The sequence below is a fragment of the Nomascus leucogenys genome, chromosome 18 (assembly GCF_006542625.1).
Source record: "Nomascus leucogenys isolate Asia chromosome 18, Asia_NLE_v1, whole genome shotgun sequence".
Classification (NCBI taxonomy): Eukaryota; Metazoa; Chordata; class Mammalia; order Primates; family Hylobatidae; genus Nomascus; species Nomascus leucogenys.
In genome coordinates, this window is record NC_044398.1 from 8,342,416 (window position 1) to 8,368,355 (window position 25,940).

Sequence of the window (25,940 nt, forward strand, 5' to 3'; positions counted from 1 at the left end):
TAGGAAGTTCTTCACCCATTCTTTTGCTTATCCAAATGTGTCTTGCATTCAAGTTCTATTGTCTCTACAAAGTTTCCCTTACTCTGTGTCCATGGCAATGCCCTTTTGAACATCTTTAGCCCTTATCCTCTGCACCATTTGTTTTGCTTTAAGGAAATTTTCCTGAAATTTGTTGTTGCTGTTGTCTGCATGACTGACTGACTGAATGAATGAATGAATATCTTGCATTGCTACTTATTTGTTTTATGCATTTATCCTCCTACCATGAAGATTTTAAATTTATGGAAGGTAGGAACAAATATAATCTTTCTTGTGCATGTATTTTACCACCTAGTGCAGTATAATATCCCAGGGATAATTCAGAGGGCAAGGATTATTTATTGACAGTGTGGCCTGACACCTAGAAATCTGCATTTTTAACAATTCTTGTACCCTCCTCCCCACCCCATAGGATTTTGATGTACTGCTTGTGAGTAGGTATCTTGTCTATTTTCTTTATCATGTGTCTTCGGTGCCTGGCATATGGTAAGCATTAAGTAACATTTTTGAATTAGTTATGCAGTTGATCACAAACTATGTTTTGAAACTACACCCTGGGAGAAAGAGTAGGAGATTAAATAACACACTGAACTACTATATGTTGCATATGTATTTGCATGTTGCAAAAATGTGTGTGAAATGTTTTGAAAAGCTTAAAGCAATTTTTTTTTTTTTGAGATGGAGTCTCACTCTGTCACCCAGGCTGGAGTGCAATGGCTCCATCTCGGCTCACTAAAACCTCTGCCTCCCAGGTTCTAGTGATTCTCCTGCCTCAGCCTCCCAAGTAGCTGAGATTACAGGCATGTGCCAACACGCCTGGCTAATTTTTGAATTTTTACTAGAGAAGGAGTTTCACCATGTTGACCAGGCTGGTCTCGAACTTCTGACCTCAGGTGATCCACCTGCCTTGGCCTCCAAAAGTGCTGGAATTACAGGCGTGACCCACTGTGCCCAGCCCATTTAAAGCAATCTTAAAGTGTAAACTATTATTGCAAGATGCCAAAGTAGTTTTTTTAATAAGTGTTAATTTCTCTTTTGTTGGGAGGTAAACTGCCCTAGGAAAGATAAAAATAATCTTGTAAGCTTACTTTTTAGGTTTCTTTCTATTTATAAAGAAGAGAAAAAAATCATCATGGACCTTTGAGTTAGAAGGGCACCAAAAGTTTCAGCTCTATTCACTTTAAACAAATACAACATTTATTGCATTAGTTATGAGTGAGGAAATTGAGGCTTAGAAGGATTTGAAGATTTGCTCAAGGTGGAGATTCTCAGAAGTGTCCTCAGATACCTGCATCCTAAATTCTTGGGAAGTTTGTTCTAAAGTTTAGACTCCAGAGCTTCACCCAAAACTTAGTGCTAAATTAAATCCCTTAAAGGAAATCTGCATTTTTAGGAGCTCCTCTTATGCCTTCGAGCATAGTGCTTCTCAAATGCTAATGTTCATCTGAATGACCTAGGAATCTTATTAAACTGCAAAGTGTGATGTAGCATGGCTAGAGTGGGGCCCAAGATTCTGTTTTTGTTTGTTTGTTTGTTTTTGTTTTTCAACTTTTATTTTAGATTTAGAGGGTACATATGCAAGTTTGTTACCTGGGTGTGCTGTGTGATGCTGACATTTGTTGTATGAATGATTTTATCACCCAGGTACTGACAACAGTACCCAACAGTTTTTCAACCCTTGCCCCCTCGGTCCCCACTCTAGTAGTCCACAGTGTCTATTTGTTGCCATCTTTATGTCCCTGAGTGATATGGTTTGGCTGTGTCCCCACCCAAATCTCATCTTGAGTTGTATCTCCCATAGTTCCCATTGTTGTGGGAGGGACCAGGTGGGAGACAATTGAATCATGGCAGTGGTTTTCCCCATAGTGTTCTTCTGGTAGTGAATAAGTTTCATGAGATCTAATTTTTTTCTTTCTTTTTCTTTTTTTTCTTTTCAGATGGAGTCTCACTCTGTTGCCAGGCTGGAGTGCAGTGGCATGATCTCAGCTCACTGCAACTTCTGCCTCTGGGGTTCAAGCAATTCTCCTGCCTCAGCCTCCCAAGTAGCCAGGACTACAGGCGTGTGTACCACCACCCCAGGTTAATTTTTGTATTTTTAGTAGAGACGGGGTTTCACAATGTTGGCCAGGCTGGTGTCAAACTCCTGACCTCAGATGATGCCCCTGCCTTGGTATCCCAAAGTTCTGGGATTACAGGCATAAGCCACTATGTCCAGCCAATATCTGATGATTTCATAAGGAGAAACCCCTTTTGTTTGGTTCTCATTTCTCTCTTTGCCTGCCGCCATCCATGTAAGATGTGACTTGCTCCTCCTTGCCTTCTGCCATAATTGTGAGGCTTCCCCAGACACATAGAACTGTCCAATTAAACCTCTTTCTTTTGTAAATTGCCCAGTCTCGGGTATGTCTTTATCAGCAGCATGAAAATGGACTAATACAATGAGTATCTGATGTTTAGCTCCCACTTATAAGTAAGAATATGTGGTATTTCATTTTCTCTTCCTGCATTAATTCGCCTAGGATAATGGCCTCCAGCTGTATTCATGTTGCTGCAAAGGATATTATTTCATTCTTGTTTATGGCTGCATAGTATTCCATGGTGTATGCCCCACTTTCTTTATCCAGTCCACCATTGATGAGCACCTAGGTTGATTCCATGTTTTTGCTATTGTGAATAGTACCAATGAACATGTGAGAACATGTATCTTTTTGGTGAAATAATTTGTTTTCTGTTGGATATATACCCAGTAATGGGATTGCTGGGTCGAATGGTAGTTCTGTTGTAAGTTCTTCGAGAAATCTCCCAACTGCTTTTCACGGTGGCTGAACTAATTTACATTCCCATTAACAGTGTATAAATGTTACCTTTTCTCCTCAGCCTCACCAACATCTGTTGATTTTTTCACTTTTTTTTCTTTTTCTTTTTTTTTTGAGACCAAGTCTCACTGTCACCCAGGCTGGAGAGCAATGAATCCATTTTAGCTCACTGCAACCTCCGCTTCCCGGGATTAAGCGATTCTCCTGCCTCAGCCTCCCAAGTAGCTGAGATTACAGGTACCCGCCACCATGCCTGGGTAATTTTTGTATTTTTAGTAGAGACAAGGTTTCACCATGTTGGCCAGGCTGGTCTCGAACTCCCAACCTCAGGTGATTCACCTGCCTCAGCCTCCCAAAGCCCTAGGATTACAGGCATGAGCCACCGCGCCCGGCCAAGAAGCCAAGTTTTAATGGGTACACAAGTTCATAGGAATTGGAGAGTGGGGAGTGTGAGTTGACTATTAGTCAGGGACTGTCAACGGAAGGGAAGGAACCAACGATGGGAGTGAGAGCCCAGAACTCGGTGTTCGAAGCGGGTAATTTATGGGAGGGGCATACCTGTGAGCAGACAATGCACTCAGACAAGGAAGATTTGTACATAGGACGGAAGAGACACCTTTTTCCTCTGCAATAAGAACCAAGGAGGTAAGTAAGGGGTCTGATATGAGTTTGTGCATGTGTGCAGGGTGAGTGAGGCAATCCATATATTTGAGAAAAGACAGTGAAATCTTTAAAGGTAAAAATAATAAAACCAGCTGTGGCACCTATTGGATAAGGAATTACTAACTGATGATTTAGAAATTCCTTTATGTGCGTTAGGAGCTCATTTGTTATCCCCATTTTACAGATGCGCAGCCCCAGGTTCAGCAACTTGCTCTAAATGAGACTGTAGAGGCTAATTCCAGCCCCCGGCAGCTCTCACCTTAAGCTGCCTGGCTGAGGTCAGCAGTAAGTAACCTGGCAGCGTCCGGGGGCCTGCAGCCGAGGACAGGGCTGGAACTACACTTCCCAGTGTGCCAGGCGGGGCGGGGCGCGGCGGGGAGGGCGCAGGCTCCTTCCCAGAAGCAAAAGCGGAAACAAAAGAGTCTCGCCGGCGTCCCCGCCCGCACACTCGCGCACACTCGCGCTCGGGCGCACACGGAGCAGGGACCGGCGCCCGGAGCGAGCCAGGGAGCGGCGAACCGGGGACCCACCGCGCGGAGCCAGCCTAGCTTCCAGCGAGCCCAACCCGCGACGACCCAAGCCCCCGAGCCCCGCAGCCGACCCCTGCCGGCCGGTGTCCCCACCGCCATCCCTGACCCATGGCGCTGAAGCGGATTCAGAAAGTGAGTGCCGGGGCCGGGCCTGGGGCTGCGGGGCAGCGGCCCCTGCCCACGCTGACTCGGCCAGTGGTCCCGAGACACATGCGGGGAGAGCAAGGGATGGAAGGGTGGGCCGGGGTGCGGGCAGGGAGCTGAAGGCTCGGGCCGGGCCGGCGGGCACCGGACAGGTGAGATGGGAGCAGGGTCAGCTCCCAGGAGGCCGGAGGAGCTTGAAGGCTGGGGGCCCGCGCGCGTTCGCGCCGGAGCCGCTCCCGGAGCCCCAGGGTAGAGAGCCTCCTGCGCGTCCAGACCGCCCCGAAATCTGTGCTTCACGGTCACGGCCGGGTTTTGCCCTCCATGGGGCCAGTTTTGACCCCTGTCATGCTGTGTTTTCTCCAGGCTGTTTCTTAAGCCTGTCCTCTTTTATGTTCTTGCTTACCCGGGCTCCCTGGGAGGGCACGGAAGGTGGGGTGGGCCTGCAGCCTTTCTCCGCGGAGCTGTCGGGTTGGTTCTTTCTCTCCTCTGCGGTTGGCTCTTGCTCAGTTGCCCGAATGGGCTAGAAAGCCCATTTGCGGCCAAGAAGCCAGGAGAAGGCTCCTGCCCCATCTATTTTGGTGCCTCTGCTGCTGCCACTTCAGGTCACATAGCTGTAGCGAAAACATAGTTGCTGATACACAACAAGATGACCTCCTGGCTGTGATTCACGGTGAGTCAAGCCAAACAGGTTTTTTTCCCCCTCATGATAAACTTAGATGTAAAGTTCGAGACACAGCATAAACTGTCGCAAATAAATTGTTTTGATGCTTTGACACATGGGTATAGAATGAGGAAGAAATGTATATCTTCATCCAACAACTGTTTACCCATCTCAACCCTGTGTATGGAATTGTCTTTTTTTTCACAGTTATTTATTGCCACCATTTCAGATGCGAACATCCTTCAGAATTCAGATTCGGGCATTTCTTTCTGTTCGTTTTTATTTCTTGTTGGTCTGTGTACTGACCCAAGTTTTAGGTTTTACAGTTACAGTTCACACTGGGAACACCGAGAATGTGTTTGTTAAATAGGGAGTGCTTTTCACTAAGTTAAGAAACAATGGACAGTGTATCTTGTAGTTGTTTCAGAAGAAATTGATGCCCACATTTTTATCCACTTTTTTGACCAGGAGTCCATTATAGCAATAGTATATGTTAGAGCAGTGATAGTGACGTACGCATTGCATTCTGACTCACCACTGGTGACATCTTTAGGTACAGAGGACAGCAACTTTTAGAGCCTGCCGGTTTTTTATTTTCAAATTCTAAATCTGTGGATCACCTGTTATTTTTTGTGCCATTTAAAGGTCATCTCATTGTAAAACATACCGTTAACAATCAGCATCAGCATTTATTAAGTAATAATGTTTTCTTGTTTGAAGGTAGCACCATTACACATTGTTTTATATAAATATCCTAATTTTGAAGCCTCAGTCAGCATCTTTACCATACCTTGCATACTTATTAATGACGAAGTAATATTGGTTCACATTTGGATCAGAAAATGCACATCTTCCAAGGAAGTTTTCAAATTCTATTTCCTTCTTTCCTAGTTGTGAGAATTTTTCACATGATTTTGCACATGCAAGAGCTTTTTAAATTTCATTGTGTTTTTTTAAGAGATGGGGATCTCACTATATTGCCCATGCTGGTCTTGAACTCCTGGCCTCCAGAGAGTCTGGGATTACAGGCACAAGTCACCATACCCAAGTAACAATAGCTTTTAAATGCTGTATAATTTATCCACAGTAAGTGGATATTCAAAGAAATATGAACATTATTTGTAAATACCACCCTTGGCAGTTCTCATCAATCACCATGCTGAAGTAGTGTATTTGATTTATATTTATAATATGGCATGTGTCCAAATCTTTTCTTTTTAGTATTTATTGGTTATTAGTTTATAGAGTTGTTGAGTAAAAAAAAAAATTACTTATATAGAATTGATATCAAACGTGACAAATTGATATTTTGGAGAAGAAATTGGGGATGATACACCATCACATCTCTGTGTGTTCATTTTTGGCTTCCCTTTCTGATGTCAGGCAGATTGACTTACACAAATCTTCTTTCCATTAATCACACATTCAGACTAATCCCTCAAACCTTAGGGGTGATTATTTTGATTGATTCCCTACTTTTCTTCCTCCTTTACCTACCTCCTTGATTAGAAGCCAATTCTAGGTTAGATGTGCCACCTGCCATATGAATAGTTACACCATCTTCTTTGATGTCATCAGTATAGAAATTCTTATTTGAATCTTTCATGTTCCAACAAATGAAGATGTATACTGATTTTTGGCCTTTCTTCTTAAGCTCACTGAAGTATTACTATAATTTTCCTGTACCTAAAGTGGCAGGCCGTAGAGCTGTGTGGAACCTCAGATAAGTCTGCCGTAGTGTAGTAGAGGGTACAAGCAGGGGAACAGCTTCTAGGGCAGTGTCTTAGAATCACCTGTGGGACGTTTTCAGACTGTCATCACTTCTATAAATGGAGAGATGTTGAATCCCTCAGATGGGTTGGGGTGGAAAGAAGACTGAGAACCACTGATGTTCTGGCCTGTCCTTATTCAAGGAAGGATCCAGAGGCCTGGAGTGGAGGAGTGCTTTGTCCAAAGATAATCCTTTTTTTTTTTTGAGACGGAGTCTCGCTCTGTTTCCCAGGCTGGAGTGCAGTGGCATGATCTCCGCTCTACTGCAACCTCTGCCTCCTGGGTTCAAGCAGTTCTCCCGCCTCAGCCTCCTGAGTAGCTGGGACTACAGGCGCACGCTGCCATGCCCCACTAATTTTTTGTATTTTAGTAGAGATGGGGTTTCACCGTGTTGCCCAGGCTGGTCTCGAACTCCTGAGCTCAGGCAATCCACCTGCGTCAGCCTCCCAAGGTGCTAGGATTATAGGTGTGAGCCACTACACCTGGCCAATAATCTCTTAATTGGCTTGGCATATTTGAGAGTGTTAAAAAGTTCATGATTTCACATTTCTTCACAATGAAAAAGAATAAAGATAATTGGATTAAAATTATATGTAAAGACAGAGCATGGAGATATCAATGCTTAAAATATATTTTTGTACTAGAATATACTAAATATACTAGAATATACTAAATGATTTAATGCTCTGATTTAGTGTGCCAGTTTTGCATTCCAGCTCATAAATTTACACACCCATGCCCTATTTTTAAATACGGTGAAAGATGTTATCGCAGTCACCTAAATCATTAAAAGAAAAAAGTTTGAACAAAGTCTAAGGAAAGATACCTAAAACATGTCTGAAAAAAGGAGGACAGTTTTTCAGCTAGGTATCTATTTTCTAGAAATAATTTCTAAGTTGTTTCTTCTATCAATACTATTTTCATTCCTTGATATACTTTTTTTGGGGGGGATTATTTTTTAAATTGCAGGTGTTAATATCCCAATACTGAATGTTTTGAAAACTAAAGGGGGAAAAAAAGGAAATCCTAAAACAGTCATTATCATCATCATAGATTTTATTTGATAAAGAATTTGAGGTAATGAACAGCATACTAGCATTATGTGATGTGATACATTTATTTCCATTTTTGTCTTTTGAAAAGTGAGGAAGTAGAGTTTCGTTTTACAAATATAGCAACTCAGAGAACTATTCCTTACTGCGTAGTTCTGGCCCCCAAATGGAACATTAGTTGTTTTTATTTTTTAATAGTCAATGTAATCTGAAACATATATAGAGAGACGTAGATTAAAATCAAATTTGATAAATGTTTTGAGCTGCTGAATTTTTTTGATTTGTAGAATTTTATGTTAAACTGTTTATGTCAGTCTAGGAAACTTTAGGATAGTTAACCCAGCCCTTTATGGACGGAGCATCAAATGGAAGAAGGAGGCCTGAGATTTTTTTTTTGTTTTTAGACAGGGCCTCACTTGGTCACCCAGGCTGGAATGCGGTGGCACAATCTTGGTTTTCTGTAACCTCTGCCTCCAAGGTTCAAGTGACCCTCCCACCTCAGCCTCCTGAGTAGCTGGGTCTACAGGCCTGCACCACCACGCCTGGCTAATTTTTGTATTTTTAGTAGAGACGAGTTTTCACCATGTTGGCCAGGCTAGTCTCGAACTCCTGACCTCAGGTGATCCACCCGCCTTGGCCTCCCAGAGTGCTGGGATTATAGGCGTGAACCGCCTCATGCAGCCAAAGGTCTGGTTTTTATTCCTGGCTGTGTGGCTTACTAGCTTCATACAATGAGGCTAGTACATATTTTCCATACATTTCCATACAACGGATATGTATGGATATCCATACCTATGAGGCTGCTGATCTCAAAAACCAGGGTGTATATAATCGTTACTCTGCCTTCTAAGTACTTGACATATATTAATTGACTTAATTCTTAGTATACCCAAGAGGTAGAAACAGTGTTATTTCCATTTTACAGATGATGACACTAAGGCAGGGAAATATTGAGTAGTTTACTTATGATCGCATTGTCTAGTAAGTGCCAATGCTACGATTCCAAAACAAACAGTTGGCTTCAATTCCACATTCTTTTTTTTTTTTTTTAGTCTTAGAATCTTTTATTTAATACCTTCTCATGCCCAGTTAACACAAAAATAGTTGCAGTTACATATCGCTACTGAAAGCCACAAAACTGCCTATCTGAAGAGAGAGTCAAGGATCCTTCTCTTCCACTTCTTCCTTAGGAGAGAATGATAGTTTTTGGATATTGAAGAGAGCATTCACTGAGATTACTGAACTCGTCAGATATTCTATAAAGCTTTCTGTCTAATGTAGCCAGTAGCCACATGGAAACAAATTGGGTATGAAAATTTAGTTTTCAACCTTGAGCTTTATGAAATCTAAATATAGATCAAATATTGCTGATGAAAATTTAGTATCCAAATTGAGATGTGCTGAAGTGTAAAATATATACTGGAATTTGAAGACCTAGTATACAAATCTAAGTAATTGTTACTAATGAGATATTTATAAACATATTTTTATATTGATTAAATTTTGAAATGATGACATTTTGGATAAGCCACCTAGTCAGGCTAAGACTCATTTTCTTTCTCTGTAAAATGAAGGAGTAAATGATATCAGAGTAGATGGTGAACCCCCTTGTAGGACCTACTTGCCGTATTCTGTCTTTACATTCAGGTTCTAGAAAGCAGACCATGGGCAGAGCATTTTCCTCCTTGTTCAGGCAGAGCAAATTTGTGGGCTTTTAAAGATGGTAACATTGTTTCTTAAATCACTTTCCATAATTTAGTATCAGTAATCTGTTTATAGAAGAGAACAGCCACATTCCCTGACAAAGTTTTGTATGACTTTACTTTTTATTTTGCTTTTAAGCTTGGCTGCAATATTATTACTGAACCTGTGACACTTCACTTAAAATGTCAAATCCTTTAGTGGAGAGGTTGTTATTTCCTTGTCTTAATCTTTTTATATGCCAGTGATTGTGCCCCCTAGGCTAGCAAATAAAATCTGTCAATAAACTGACTGAACAATGCTATCCAATAGAAATACAATGTGAGCCACATTTTAATTTTAAATTTTCTAGTAGCCACATTTTTAAAACGGGAAGTAGAAGCAAGCAAAATTAAATTTAATATATCTTATGTAATTCCATGTTCTTAACCACTTCAGTACATAGCTTCTCTTATCCACATGAACTCGTATCTGTTGTATTTAAACTGGAAGACATAGAGTCAAATGGGTTTATGGGATATAAGTGCTTTGCAAACTGAAATGTTCTATACAGATGTAAAGTGGTGTTATAATTAAGACCTTGGCATATTTGATCATTTTCACTGACACGTTGCTCAAATGTGTTGATTGTGCTTCGTAAATCTCTGCTCCAAAGTAAACGCCTGCTGAGATCGTTTAACATTGTAAATCAGTAATATAACTTTGATCATCTTTGTTTCATCACTTTGAATTTCTCTCCTCCAAAAGGATTTTGAAACATTGGTTGTAGTTCATAAATGCTCTGTCAAAGTATCATTGCATTGTGAAGTTTTTATTTGAGATAACTGTTTTTGAATTGACAGAGTCATTTAGTTCCTGTAGTGGTTTTGGGTAGTAAACTGTTCATATTACGAGATAATCCAAGACTCCAGTTCTTTCTAGAAAGAATGATATAACTTAAAGAAGCACAGTATTTATGCATTTTGGGATAAATGGTTTTCCTTGAGATGAGAGCGAGATAGTGTTCTTTCTCTAATAAGCCACGATGTCAATTTTTTTTAAATCTTTGTACTTAAGCTCAGTCTTTCTTTTGTCCCTGATACCGTATTTTTCTTTCTTCATCTCAATAGAGGTGTAAAAAAATGAGGTAACCTATGACAGTTAAAAAGTTCTGAGATTTCTTCTCTGTGGAAATAAATAGCCTAGAACTAAATAAAGCTGTTTATGCCTATTTTAAGAAGCCAGGCACATATGAAAACCAAACCTAGCAGGATGTGGGATTGCCTCCAGGAAAGCAAAATAGCGTCCTTACTCGCTTTAGTTCCCTGAAATACGCATAGAAAACATATGGGCCCTTTATTTTCATTTAATGAGTGCTACTAATAGAAATGATAAACCTAATATTTAGCCATAAAACTGAGTTAATGGTCATCTGCTAATGTAATAGTCCCTGCTTTTTTAATAGTGAATAAACTGATTACATTGAATTAACAACAGGAATTGAGATACTTATCCTCTCTCCTCTCTTGTGAAATGCTGGAATAAATGATACTAGAATATATAATATGACCATATTTGCAGAGTTTGGGAATTGGAGGGGTGGGTCCTTAGGCCACCTTAGCACATGTGTCTGAAGGCAGGACAGGTTTTATTTCTGGCCCGTCTTGGTCCTGATGGTCTCTGAGAAGCTAAGGTTTTTCTGTGCTTAATTTGGTTCTGAGATGAATCTGTGAAGGTTCAGTTTCACACATTAGACAATAACAGGCTGTTGTGTTCCAGGATTGTCCTTAGTATGGGGAGGAAGCTGCTATCTACAAGCATACAGTCTAGTGCTGTCCATTCCACCGTCATGCTCTGCATCCTCTTGTCTTGCCTCTTTCTGGATGTATTTCCCACTGTCCTCTATTCATGTGGTCCCGTTTGTATGGCTCATCTCCTTTAGTGACACCACAGTTCTTATTTAGATTCCTGTTTTTTTTTTTTTTTTTTTTTTTCAGACTTAAGAAACCTCTCCAGTGGTGGTGAGCTGAGGAGTTGGTTCCTTCACCTTAAGCTTCCTCAGATAATAATCTGATTGTTCTCATGCTAGGTGGCCACCCTCCTTATGTGAGCAGAGTTTGGGAGTAGTATGGTTGGATTGCTCTAGAGAAAACCAAGTGGACCTAACAAATGGTCTGGGCTCATTTTTCTTCTCTTCTCTTAAACCAGAACATCTCTGGCTTGTGTTTTTGCTTCTCCCAAATTTTGCTGTATTTTGTTTTCACTTAAATTTAAAGATATTTTCTAATTTTCCTTTTTATCTCTTCTTTGACCCTTGGATTATTTAGAAATACATTATTTATTTGCCATATGTTTGGAGATTTTTACAGATAGCTTTCTGTTATTGACTTCTAATTCCATTATGGTAAGAGAACAAATCCCATCATTATTTGACTCCTTTTAAATTGTGGGGACTTGTTTTTTTGTGTGTTTTTGAGACGAAGTTTGCTCTTGTCGCCCAGGCTGGAGTACAGCGGCGTGATCTCGGCTCACCGCAACTTCCGCTTCCTGGGTTCAAGCAATTCTCCTGCCTCAGCCTCCCAAGTAGCTGGGATTACAGGTGCCCACCACCACGCCCAGCTAATTTTTTGTATTTTTAGTAGAGACAAGGTTTCACCATGTTGGTCAGGCTGGTCTTGGAACTTCTGACCTCTGGTGATCCACCTGCCTTAGCCTCCCAAGTGGGGACTTGTTTTATGACCCAGCCTTTCAGGTGCTCAACCGCACTTTCGAATGAATGATGGTTAATAGTTTGTAGACTTCATTTTGGTATTTTCTCGTTGGTATCTATTGACTGTAGGTTATTTCTAAGAAATGGATGCCAAACTAAGGTGTACACCTCCCCAGTACCTTTTTTTTCTCTTTTATGAGTTTCCAAACAGTTTAGTGAATAATAAACATCCAATTTTTAAAATGGAATAGAAAATATTAGTGCTTTGCATATAGTAAGGCTGTTGTTTCATGAAACTTTTGTTTTAGTCATGTATGTGTGTCTCTGTGTGTGTGTGTACTAGGTTGTAATGTAAAATCTTTTTCATATTATAAATTGCTGTAAGGAAAGCTGGAAAATCACTGTTCCATAACATAAGATCCTTAGGTAAAATTAATGTCAAAAATACATGCCATACAACCATACATATACGTGTATACATATATAGGGAGAGCAAATGAATACATATATGCAGAGACACACAAATATATTGATACACATATACACATAGTGTAAACTGTTCTAGCCTTGGAAACATTTCCATTTGATACAGATTGTATGCATTGTTTTCTTCTACAAGTAGCAACATTTTAGTGACTGATGTACAACCATAATATTCAAGAATAATACTGGATGATACTAACAGAGAGTAGAGAATTTATTATGAAACACTTAAGTGCTCACTATATGCCAGTTATTAGGTATAGAGCTGTAAGAAGCAATATTTAATAACAAATATTTGGTAGGTATCGGTAGGCATGTTCATGTTTTACACACGTTTTAACAAATAGGCAGCTAGGTTTTCTCTCTTTTTTCTTCCATCTTTTTTTGGTTACTGTAAAGTAAATAGTAAGTTTTGATAATGGAGCACTCAAAATGCTCCATTTGCATATTTTATGTGAAAATTCTATTTTTTTAAGTTGTGTATAATTTCCTATCAAGTTTTTCTTGCCTCTCAGAGTGTCTTTAAACACAACGCTCCTGAAGGCTTATGAAGTAGTATTCATTTCTAGCCTTTTATATGATATAAGCTCCTGAGAAAAGATAAGAATTCCTTCTCATTCCTTCACTCATCACACTTTTGTTTCTCTGGAGCACAGCTAAAAATGTGCAAATGGCCTTAATACAGTACTGGAGCATTGTTTGCTTCAGTGTTGGTTGAAAATAACGTGCTCTAGCTGTTACAGTGTTGAGGTGAGTATTGAATTGGGGTGGGAAGAGTGCTGGAGTAGAAGTCAGATGATCTGACCCTTTGTCCTAGTTTGCTTTGTGACCTTGGCCAAGAGACTCATAGTCTTTATACTCCTCACTTGGAAATTTAATGGATTGAACTTGATACTTGCTATCATCCCTTCTGAATCATAATTTTAGGCAAACCTAAATAATGTATTTGCTGTTTTTTTTTTTTGCAGCAAACAACAGTGATCACAGAAACAAACAATGAGCTTTGGCACTGTGCTCTGGAGCTATATTAGACTTGACTTAAAATTCCATTTACTTTGAAATATCAGATTTGAAATAAATGTTGACATCTCTTAATGTATAAGGTCAATAAATCTTATTCTCTAAAGAGCAATTATTTATGATGCAAATAAAATATATTTCTGTTATTGCACTGGTAACATAACGTGCTTCTCTAATTCCATTTAGCTTTTCTCTATTTGACGGGTAGCTTTTGTACTTAAAAGATTGTTTTATCCACATATTTAGACAACTGCCATACACAGCTGCACAGCTGCCTTATAGGTAATAGTTTTTTTTGGTTTTGTTTTGTTTTTTAATGACAAAGTCTGGCTCTGTCACCCAGGCTGGACTGCAGTGGCATGATCTCAGCTCACTGCAACTTCCACCTCCTGCGTTCAGGGGACTCTCATGCCTCAGCCTCCTGAGTAGCTGGGTCTACAGGTGTGCACTACCATGCCTGGCTAATTTTTGTATTTTTAGTAGAGACAGGGTTTTGCCATGTTGTCCAGGCTGGTCTCGAACTCCTGACCTCAAGTGATCCACCCGCCTTGGCCTCCCAAAGTGCTGGGATTACAGGTGAGAGCCATGGTGCCCAGCCTATGTAATAGATTTTTAAGATTCAGTGCTGTGCACGGTGGCTCACGCCTGTAATCCCAGCACTTTGGGAGACCTGGGCAGAAGAAACACTTGAGCCCAGGAGTTTGGGACGATCCTGGGCAACACAGTGAGATCCCATTTATAAAAAAAAAAAAAATTTAAAAAATAGCTCAGCATGGTGGCACGTGCCTGTAGTCTCAGCTACTTGGGAGGCTGAGGTGGGAGGATCACTTGAGCCCAGGAATTCAAGGTTACAGTGAGCTGTGATTGTGCTACTGCACTTCAGCTTGTATGACAGCAAGACCCTGTGTCAAAAGATTCAAGTTAATGCATTATCGAACACCTTCTGATACAAGGCATATACTAAATACAGTAAGGAGATGCTAGTTATATAGAAAAACAGGTATCACCATTATCTAAGAAATTTAAAATTAATAAGTGTAAGAAAAGTCCTGTAACAACTAGATGGATTTAGGAAAGTACCAAACAGAAAATACAATATATTTAAACAGGAAGGGAGTCAAAGATGGGAGAGGCTAAATTTATTTGGGAAAATCAGGAAAAACTGTGGAGAAGATGGAATTTGATATAGGTTGGGAAGACTGGATAGCATTTTGAAAGACTTAGGGGAGCCAGGCTTGTAGAGGAAGCTACAGAAATGAAGACACTAGAATACGCTTGGCTTATTTGGGAAGGAGCTGATAATCCTGCTTTTGGGAATCGTTCAGAAACAGTAGACCATAAAGCTTCATATTGTAGACAACCTTGAAGGCCTGTGCTGAGAAATATGTACTTAATGCAGAAGATTGGGGAAGCCATTGAAGGTTTTTGAGTAATAGGAACTAATGCTTTTTTTTTTTTTTAGACGGAGTCTCACTCTGTCACCCAGGCTGGAGTGCAGTGGTACAATCTTTGCTCACTGCAACCTCCGCCTCCCAGGTTCAAGCAATTTTCCTGCCTCAGCCTCCCAAGTAGCTGGGACTACAGGCATGCACCACCATGCCCGGCTAATTTTTGTATTTTTTAGTAGAGACTGGGTTTCACCATGTTGGCCAGGCTGGTCTCGAACCCCTGACCTCAAATGATCTGCCTGCCTCAGACTCCCGAAGTTCTGGGATTACAGGTGTGAGCCATCACACCTGGCCGGAATGAACACTCTTAATCATAGGCATCCTTGCCCTCATCAAACTCAAGATTGTTTACTATTTGTCATTATAATTTTGATTAATGTCATGAAAAGGGACGCACAGAGTATTCTAGGAATACAGCAGGGACCCATTGAAGGGTTCAGGGAAAACCTGAAGAAAATGATGTTTAAGATGAGACAAGAAAATAAAAGTAAACTAGATAAAATGAATGACTGAGGGAGAGAGTGTGTTTTGGGGAGGGAAGGTGATTAAGTATCTTCTGCTGAAAAGGAAGCCATGTTTGCAACTAAAGGCAAGATTAAAAGTCATGGCTGGTGCAGAGAGCACTGGGGAAAAGTGTTGCAGATATGATGCTAGAAAGAAGTCACATCTTGGAAGGTCTGGTAAGTCATTTTAAGGACTTACAAGTCTTACTTGAAGGTGAATGGAAAACATCGAAGAGGTTTGACATGGCTCTTCAAGAAGACGATTTCGGCAGCAGTGTATAGGTAGAAAAATAGGAGGACAGTAGGTAAGTTAAGATATTGCACTTAAGTGAGATCCAAAGAGGGTCTAAGCTACAGTGTTAGCAGAGGACATTGAAAAGAGGGATATATGACAAAAATTACAGGGTGTTTGTACCACCTGGCCCTTTTGAGTTGGTGTGATCCATCTATGCCTACACCTTCTTGGCCTTTCAAGTCAAGTATCACAGGCTCCCTGGTCTAGGCAGTCTCTTCAGATTCCTCCTTCTGTTATCAGTCTGGTCCCAGATACTAATATTGTCTGCCTGGCTGGAACCTTTGGGTTCTTATCCTAAACTCCCTCTCCTCTGGCTCATATCAGACTCTTCTACACGTTGGACCTCAGCTGTCCTATTTGATGGGCCTTCTGGGACCCTTTCAGAGGGAGGGATCTAGATAGAAGGAGAATCTGAACAATTTGGTACTTTTCAAATTGTGAAGGAGTGGGATGTGAAGAGAAGAATTAGATGGCAGCTCCAAGGTTAGAGTTTGAATTACTATAACGAATAAATGCATTTTTACTGTAAGACTTCATAAAACAGATTCAAATACAGCTTTTACTTGGCTACTTTGGATTTGTCTAAAATAGATTTTTATTTATGTAATTCCTCTGATGGAAATATTATATGTAGAGAGTGTGATCAAGAGTCCGCCATCTAAACAGGAAGCTGTGTTTGAAAGTAGAGGCAAGATAGCATTTTGGGAAATTGAGTCATTATGCCTGATGCAGAGAAAACTTCAGGAAAGTGGTTGAGATGTGAGGCACTGAGTAAATAATGTCTGTAATTCTGACCTCAAGCTTTTATTCTCAATTACACTCTTTTTTTTTTTTTTTTTTTTTTTTTTTGCCCTGAGACGGAGTTTTGCTCTTTTTGCCCAGGCTGGAGTGCAATGGCACAATCTCGGCTTGCTGCAACCTCCGCCTCCTGGGTTCAAGCGATTCCTCTCAAGTAGCTGGGATTACAGACATGCGCCACCAAGCCTGGCTAATTTTTTATATTTTTAGTAGAGATGAGGTTTCACCATGTTGGACAGGCTGGTCTCGAACTCCTGACCTCAGGGGATCTCCCCGCCTTGGCCTCCCAAAGTGCTGGGATTATAGGCATGAGCCACCGTGCCCGGCCCTGAATTACACTCTTCATAGTTCACATTCAATATATATGACTGATGCAGCAAAGTCACATATTATTGCTTTCTTCATCTTTTTTGTGGCAGTTGGCTGCATTATTATTTTTTAAATAAACAGCTTTTGCCAGAGAGACTTGATCCAAGGAAACAGCAAAGCAGATAGGACCAGTTTATTGAAGTGAGTTTGGTTCCTATAACTTAATTAATTGGATGTTGTCAGCATTTTGAAGTCTTCCGGGAAGAATCTACATGGTTTAAAATCCAGATGTACTTTAATTCACAGGCTTAAAGAGGTTCTGTATTTGGAGACATTTCTGATGATCGTTTGACATCTTTCTGTTGAAATAGCTCTAGTCAACTGGATAAGGAGATCAGGGCCTGAACTGTAAGCCCATGAAATGTTTATTTACAGACAAACCAAATATAGCTCGTATATCCTTTTAGAGGCAACATGAAAAATGCAATCCAGTAAGAATCACCGTCTTGTTTTAGGAATCTTGAGGTAAAGATGGTTGTGTCATGTTAATTAATTGCCAGTTGAGCCAGGAGTTTTGAAATAATGCTTTCATAGGCTTTGGACTCAATAATTTAAATTTTGGGCTGTAAGTCAGCCCCTTGCATGGACTGTTTAATGTCCTTTACACACACCCAGTGGGGTATGTATTATATCTATTATGGAGATTTAGATCTTCTGACTGTTGAAGCTAGAAAACAACAAAGCATTTTCAGTCTGGTCAGCATAATTTTTTAGGGAATATTTACTGCATTGTGTCATATTAAGTTTTATGGTAAATAAGGCAGTTCTCACTTGTTTGCTTTTATTCTCTTCTCTTCAGATTGGCCTGTTACCCTTCTGGGAGCCAGGAGATTAATGCAGGCCCCTTCTCTTACATTCCCTTCTTTGTTTCCTTTTATTTGTTTACTTTGTTTGAATTAGGCTGCCTCATCTACTTTTAGATTTTAAGTCCCCTAGAGGCAGGGATTGTGTCTAGGTTGGTTTTATGGAGAACACTCAGCATATTGTGGGGGTGTTATAAACATGCCATCTGTGGCAATTTAAAATTCAGTTTCAGACCTTTCAGTACTTTTCTTTGTGTCTAGTTGTTTATAGAAATCTGAACTAGAATAGAGGTGCTTAGCAATGTAAGGCTATATAAATCCATTAAATACAAATTTTTGTGGCTTAATTATAAGTGCTTTTATAGTTCTAGTCATTATATAAAGACACTATCCTTTAATTTACTGATCATTAATATCTTATATTTTTATTTTAAAATTTAGATACTCCTAGCTAGTTTTTTTATTTGAATATTAATCACATTAGAATAGAAAATTGCTTCATTGGCACAGACTACTTTTTTCTGGAACATACTTTCACCAGTTTGATGATATTTATTGCTTGATCTGTTTAGGTATAGAGTTGACTTGTTCTAAGCTTATTTTTGTCTCAGAGGGGAAGAAGGAAATAGAATCAACAATGCATTTCAATTTTAGATTAAAAGTCACTGGAAATGAAACCGAAATACACAAAATATATGTGTACTCACACAGCGTGCTTCTATAATGAATTCTTTTCATATACAGAGTACTAGTCTTATTATTTGATAGCCATCTTTTCCATTATATGAATTCTATAGATCCTTGCCCGTCTTTATGTTATCATTATGTTATTCGTTGTGGCAAAATACATTTTAAAAGTTATAATGTAAACTTTTTGTTTCAGTTATACAGACATAAAGTATACAGCTTGACCAATTTTTACAAAGTGAACAAACCTGTGAAACCAGCACCCAGCTCAAGAAATAGTATTACAAGGACCCTAGAAACCCTTTCTTCTCCCTTCTTAGCTTTACCTCTGTCGTCAAGGTAAATCACTATTCTAATCTCTATCACCGTACATTACTGTAGCCTGTTTTTGAACGTTATTTAAGGGGAATCATACAGTATGTATCTTTTGTCTCTGGCTGCTTTTGCTCACCATATTTGTAAGATTCATCTATATTGTTGCCTGGAGCTGTAGTTCATTCATTCTTACTGCATGAATATGCTTTGAGTTGTTCGTTCTGCTGTTGGTGGACTTTGGGTTGCTTCTGGTTCGTTCTACTGTTGGTGGACATTGAGTTGCTTCTGGTTTGGGGCTATTACAAATAATGGCACTTTGGCATGCATATCCACTTTTCTGTTGGGTATATACTTAGCAGTAGAAATGCTAGGTCATAGAGAATTTCTGTGTTTGCCATTAGTGGTTACTATCAGTTTTCCTCTTCCACCAGGAGTTCCAGAGTTCCAGTTGCTTCAAATCTTTGCCAACACTTATACTCTCTTCTATTTCATTTAAATCATTGTGTTGGATATGTAGTGGCATAGCATTTTGGTTTAAATTTGCATATCCTTGATGACTAATGAAACTGAGCCCCTTCTGATATATATATGTATTGGCCATTTGGGTAGCTTCTTTTGCAAAGTGCCTGTTTAAGCTGCTTTTTAAAAAGTTGATCTGTAGGAATATCTTTTACATATTCTGAATGAGCCTTTTGTCAGATATATGTAATATTGCAAATATTTTCTCCCACTTTGTGGCTTGTCTCTTCACACTTTTAATGTGCTTTTGGTGAACAGATGTTCTTAATTTTAATCAAGTCCAAATTTTTCATTTTTTCTTTTATTGTTAGTGCTCTTTGTGTCCTGTTAAAAAAATCTCTGCCTTTATGGGGTTTTTAAAAGCTTTATTATTTTAGCTTTCACACTTAAACCTCTAGTCTATTTAGGATTGATTTTTGTATAGTCATGCATGGTGTAATGACAGGCATAATTTCCGAGAAATGCATCGTTAGGCAATTTTGTCATTGTGCAAACATCATCGAGTGTACTTACACAAACCTAGATGGTACAGCCTACTATGTCTAGGTAATATAGTGTAGTCTGTTGCTACTAGGCTAGAAACCTATACAGCATGTTACTGTGCTGATACTGTAGGCAATTGTAACACAATGGTAAATATTTGTGTATTTAAATATAGCTACTCATTAAAAAGGTACAGTAAAAATATAGTATAAAAGAGAAAAAATGGAATGCCTGTATAGGGCACTTACCATGAATGGAGTTTGCAAGACTGGAAGTTGTTCTGGGTAAGTCAGCGAGTAAATGGTGAGTGAATGTGAAGGCCTTGGGCATTACTGTACACTGCCGTAGACTTTATAAACACTCTACATACACTTAGTATATACACATTTATGTGAAAAATATTTTTCTTCAATAACAAATTAAACTTAGCTTACTGTAAGTCTTTCAGTTTACAAACTTTATTTTTTTTAACTTTTTGACTCTTGTAATAGCACTTAGCTTAAAACACATTATATAGCTACATAAAAAATTTCCTTTTTAATATCCTTGTTCTATAAGTTTCTATTTTAATTTTTTTCACATTTTTTTCACTTTTTAAGCTTTTTTGTTAAAAACTAAGATACGAATGCACACATTAGCCTAGGCTTACACAGGGTCAGGATACTCAGTATCACTGTCTTCCACCTCTGCACCTCCACATTTTGTTCCACTGGAAGGTCTTCAGGGACAGCATGGAGTTGTCGTCTCCTCTGTTAACAGTCCCTTCTTCTGGAATATCTACTGAAGAACCTGCCTGAGTCTGTTTTACAGTTCTTTTTTTATTTTATAAGTAGAAAGAGTACATGCTGACATAATGATTAAAAGTACAATGTAGTAAATACATGAACCAGTAACCAGTAACATAGTTGTGGATTATCACTATCAATTATTATGCACCATACACAGTTGTATGTGCTATACTTTTATAGGACTGGTAACACCATAGATTTGTTTACACCAGCATCACTAAAGCATATGAGCAAGACACTGCAGTGCGATGTTAGGATGGCTACAAGGTCATTAGGTGATAGGAATTTTTCATCTCCATTACAATTTTATGTGACCACTATATATGCAATCCGTTGATTGAGACATTATGTGGCACATAACTGTATATTATTTGAGGTAGGGGGATCGAGGTTGTTTTTTCCTCATATGGATACCTAATTGACCCAGCACCATCTATTGAAAAAAAACTTTCCCTCTACTAGAAATGTCATTGTTTTCACTTTTTAATTTTTGAGTTCTGGGTTTCACATTTCTTTTTTTTTTCTTTCCATTTTCAACACATTGTCACAGTAGCTAAAGGTGAAATAAGTGCTCTTGGTCCCATTCAGATGCCAAACACCATCACTTTTGCTTCCACATCAAAAGTACTATTTGTTTGTCTGAGACAGTGATGATATGCTAAGTTAAGTTTAAAGGATATGTTCATTTCCTATGTGCAACTTTCTGTATTAAGGCTTTGCAGAGCTCCCAGGGAGCAACACTCACTTTGGGGCCTGTGTGAATGGTGTCCTTTATTGTCAGTGGCACACGGTCTGTGTGGCAAGATGGCAGCAGCCCTGAGTCCTACTTGTAATAACTGGCAAATTAAAAAAAAAAATCATGGGTGTGGCGATATGCACCTGGAATCCCAACCACTTGGGGAGGGTAGGGCGGGAAGATTGCTTGAGCCCAGGAGTTTGAGTCCAGCCTGGGCAGCATAAGGAGACCCCCATCTCTTAAACGGAAAAAAAAAATACTATTTCTGTGCCCCCCAGCAATCTACGATTTCACAAATAGGGGTACTAAAGTGTGCCCCAAGTTTAAAGAGATGGATAGGAAGTAAACTCTGAGGCAATCCTTGTGACTTTTCAGAATTTACCAGATCTTATATATTTCATATGTCAGTTTCTATTTTTGATTTAGAAGGTAGTTTACATCAGTTATTTTTACTAGTTCCTTACTAGATCACTCTTCTGTCCTAGGATAAACTTTCTTTCCAGGGTTCCCTGCAGTATTCTAAACTTTAGTGACACGTTCAGAAGGGGACCCTTGAGGCTTATAGCTACTCTTGTATTTCCTTGGAGGTACAACTTCTGTAGCTACTTTTAAGCTTCTAAGAACCTAGAGGACCTCTTTGCTATACCTTTTAAGCTACATCTTGTAAAAATATTTTTTCCACAAATGAGTAAGTTCTCCTTTAATTTCATGCCCCAGTTTAATCATCAACAATGTGCCTGACCAGTGATTTATGAGGATTTTTATTAGTGTCATAATCTGATACTATTGCATTAAATCTTTAATGCCTTGGAGGGGTATAGTTGGGATGAAAGTATAAAATCTGAATAATGCCTGTTAGGAAGGATGTAGAAGTACTTAATAAATTTCTATATTTAGCCCATCTGGTTAAGTTAACCATGGAATAAACAAACAAACAAAATCTCTGTCCATGCCACAGACTGCAGCCCTGTCTGTGGGCAGCTCTGTCACTAAGGATTGCCAGTGGTTAGAAGACGACTTACTTTGAGATGAGGTCAGCTGAGCACAAACCCCTAACTCCCCTTGGAAAGCAACCCAAAGCTGTGTCCTGAAAGAAGGTCAGTACCATCCTAAATAAACAATAAGTAATGTTTAGAGCTTTGAGATCTTCTAAACTAGAGAAATGGAAACAAAAATTTAACAGGAATTTTGTGTGGCTTTGGATACTTTGCTAGAATATATAATACATTCTATAAATTGAAAAGAGTTGTGACAATGGCATAATATCTTAGTAATTAATATTCTTTTGATATTCATTTTTGTGTTTCACATGTTACTTAAAAGCTCACCATAGTGTTTTCAAGTGACCTGCCCTATTCTAACACCAGTTATACTTTTTACCATATGCAATCTGCATATCTATATAAAAGAATAATTTATTTTGATTCGATTCTCAAATCTCATCACTTGCATTTGTAAAATATTGAAATTTGAGATATTTATCTTCTACTGATGACATTTTTCTTTAAATTTTATTGCTGATTCAAATAATACCAAACACCTTATGTGAAAGACATTGTGCTAAGTATTATGGTGGGATCCATAAATAAAGTGCATAAAATTCTTAGTTTTAAAAAACATTCTGGTAGATGGGGGAAAGTTAGCATTTATTAAGCATCTATTATACATGTCGGATATTAAGCTAGGTGCTTTACCTATGTATTTTTATACATGGGTATGAAATTTTAATTCTCAGTAGAGTTCTTAAAGGTAACCAGAGATGTCCCCATATTATATACGGCACACTTGAGACTCAAAGAGGTTAATTGCCCAAGGTCACACAGCTAGTAATTGGACTTTGAAAAGATAGCATGTGAGAAAGGAAGAGTATTAGTTCAGCACACTGCATTTAAACAGAATGTCAGTTTGGCTATTTCAACTTCATAGAAGTCTGTAAATAAGATCTCTTCTCCTGTTTTCTTTTCTGTTCTCTTCTCCTCTTTTCTGTTCTCTTCTCCTCTTTTCTGTTCTCTTCTCCTTAAGGAAAGCAGGTAAAATTTGAGCATGGGAGATGGAAGGAAGGTTATTTTAGAAGAAAGAAAATTATAAGGGCCAGAAAACTTAACTGTGTCTAGGAAACATCCAAGTAGTCAGGTTATACCTGCAGTTCTTAAAGTTTTTGGTCTCAGTACCCCTTTAATTTTTTTTTTTTGGTTGCCACTGAACAAATTAACCTTTAATATTATTAAGTATTGTAGAATCCAAAGAATTTTTTGTTTCTGTGGGTTATATGTATTATTATTTACCATGTGAGAGATTAGAACAATTTAAATATTTGGCTGGGCGCAGTGGCTTACACCTGTAATCCCAGCACTTTGGGAGGCTGAGGCGGGAGTTCCAGACCAGCCTGGCCAATATACAGTGAAACCCCATTTCTACTAAAAAATACAAAAACTAGCTGGGCGTGGTGGTGCATGCCTGTAGTCCCAGCTACTTGGGAAGCTAGGGCAGGAGAATCACTTGAACCTGGGAGGCGGAGGTTGCAGTGAGCCAAGATTGTACCACTGTACTCCAGCCTGGGCGACAGAGCAAGACTCCGTCTCTCAAATAAATAAATAAATAAATAAATAATAGAAAATAAAACATTTTAAATAGTAAATAACTTAAGAATAACAAATCCACTGCATTTACATAAATAACTTTTTTTATGAAAAATAACTATATTTTCCAAACAAAAAAGTAGAGTGGCATTGTTTTATGTTTTCAAATCTCGTTATAGTCAAGCTTACAGATAACAGCTGGATTCTCACATATGCTTGTGCATTAATCTGTTAAAATACTATATGTCATTAAGCCTCTGGAAAACTCTACTATATACTCATGAGATATTGAGAATGAAAAGACAGATAACATCTGAGTTTTATTATGAAATTAATTTTGATCTCATAGACTTCCTGAAAGTGTTTTAGAAAATCCAAGGGGATTCTTTGGAGAATCACTGGGCACGTTTGTGAAGAGGAACCCAAATAAGAGTGTAGGTTTGGGACTAGATAATGAAAAGATGTTCACTGGGGGAATTTGGTCTTTACTAAGCAATGGGGAGCCACTGAAATAAAGTAGAAGAGTGAAATAAAAGGAGCTGTGCTTTTAGAAGATTTTTTTTATTGCAAGTAATGCCTAGAGTATTGGAAGCAGTTACAATTGAACTGTAATTGATGTTTGAGGTAACTGTGGTAAGCAACGTAATGGATTTTGAGGAAGAATATATATATAGAACATCTGATTAAATACAAAGGACAGACAAAGAGGAAAGTGAAAACAGTGCTAAGATTTTGAGCCTTATGACTGGTTGGCTTATGTCCCATTAACAGGCATGGGGAGTACAGGAAAATAATTAAGTTGGGAAAGAAAGTAGGGAATTAAGTTTTAGATTGTGTATAAAAAGTTTTACTTCTAACATTTTGAAGTAATTTTGTCTTACAAAAAAGTTGTTCAAATAATAAGGTTCATAGATATCCTTAACCTAACTTCCCCTAAATACAACTTACATAACCACTGTGCAGTTAAACAAGGAAAGCAACCTTGGTATCATGCTATTAACTACACACATAATTCAAATCTCACCAGGTTTTTTTCACTAATGACTTCTTCCTGTTACAGGATCCAATCTGGGATCCCACACTGGATTTAATTGTTTGTTGGGTCTTCTTAGTAGCTATCCTCCAATCCGTGATAGTACCTCAGTCTTTCTTTCATTGTCTTATAAAACATTTTTAATGAAAAGAGAAGATGCTTAATATATATGTAGAGGAAAAAAAACCAATGCCATTTTATCTCTTTTTTTATATCTATGTATTTATTTATTACCTCCATTCTCTCAGAGTGGGATATTTTATCTTTTAAAATGCTTAAGAACCTGAATAAAAATCTTTATTTTTCTTTGAAAAGTTACAAAAGTATTATAAAAAATTAAATGGCGTAGAAAACATAAAGAAGTAGCAACCCAGTAGTATCTCCCAGAGATAACTACCATTAACAGTTTGTTGTGTATCCTTTTATTTATTTATTTTTGCATCTAGAGTTTATATATATATTATGAGATCATAATGGGCATACTGTTCTGTAACTTGTGTTTTTCATTTAATCACTATATTATGTTCATTTAACATTTTTCAGTGTCAACATACATAGATCTGTTTCACTCTTTTAAATAGCTACTCAGTATTTCATAATATGGCTATCATTTCATGAAGCCATTCTCTTATTGATGGACCTTTAGGTTATTTCAGTTTTTCATACTTATACAAGATACTGCAGTAAATATCCTTATATATGTATCTTTAGCTACCAGGGCAGTAATTTCTATGAGGTGAAATTGCTGGGTCAGAGACCATATGCATTTTCTACTTTTGCAGTTAAAACCAAATTTCCCTCCAAAAGACTGTATCAACTTATCCTCCCTCCAACAGTGAGTGACATACTTATTTCCCAACAAAGTTGTGGATGGAAGTATTGTAATTGACAATGGTTTGGTCCAGGTATGGTCTTGTGGGTGCTTAACTATACATTGCTTGCTCTCTTTTTTCTTACAAATCATTGCTTTGCTTTTGTAACACACATATGTAGATAAAATACTTAATGAAAATATT

General features: G+C 38.5%; 1 protein-coding gene across 3 annotated transcripts in view; it reads left to right on the forward strand.

Moving 5' to 3' along the window:
- Positions 1–3,924: 3,924 nt before the first annotated feature.
- The window catches only part of UBE2D1 (ubiquitin conjugating enzyme E2 D1), a 35,849-nt gene continuing 13,833 nt past the window's right edge, over positions 3,925–25,940 (forward strand). Inside the window, exons 1-2 of one of the 3 annotated variants that reach the window (XM_004091105.3) lie at positions 4,127–4,180; positions 18,668–18,810. Coding sequence is in view for 1 of the 3 variants with exons in the window: in XM_003258253.3 (XP_003258301.1) it covers positions 4,157–4,180 (24 nt within the window). In the remaining 2 variants the exon portion in view is untranslated. Of the gene's footprint in view, positions 4,181–4,838; positions 4,863–18,667; positions 18,811–25,940 lie in introns of those variants that run through there. The other 2 variants (XM_030798526.1, XM_003258253.3) reach the window with 2 other exon arrangements.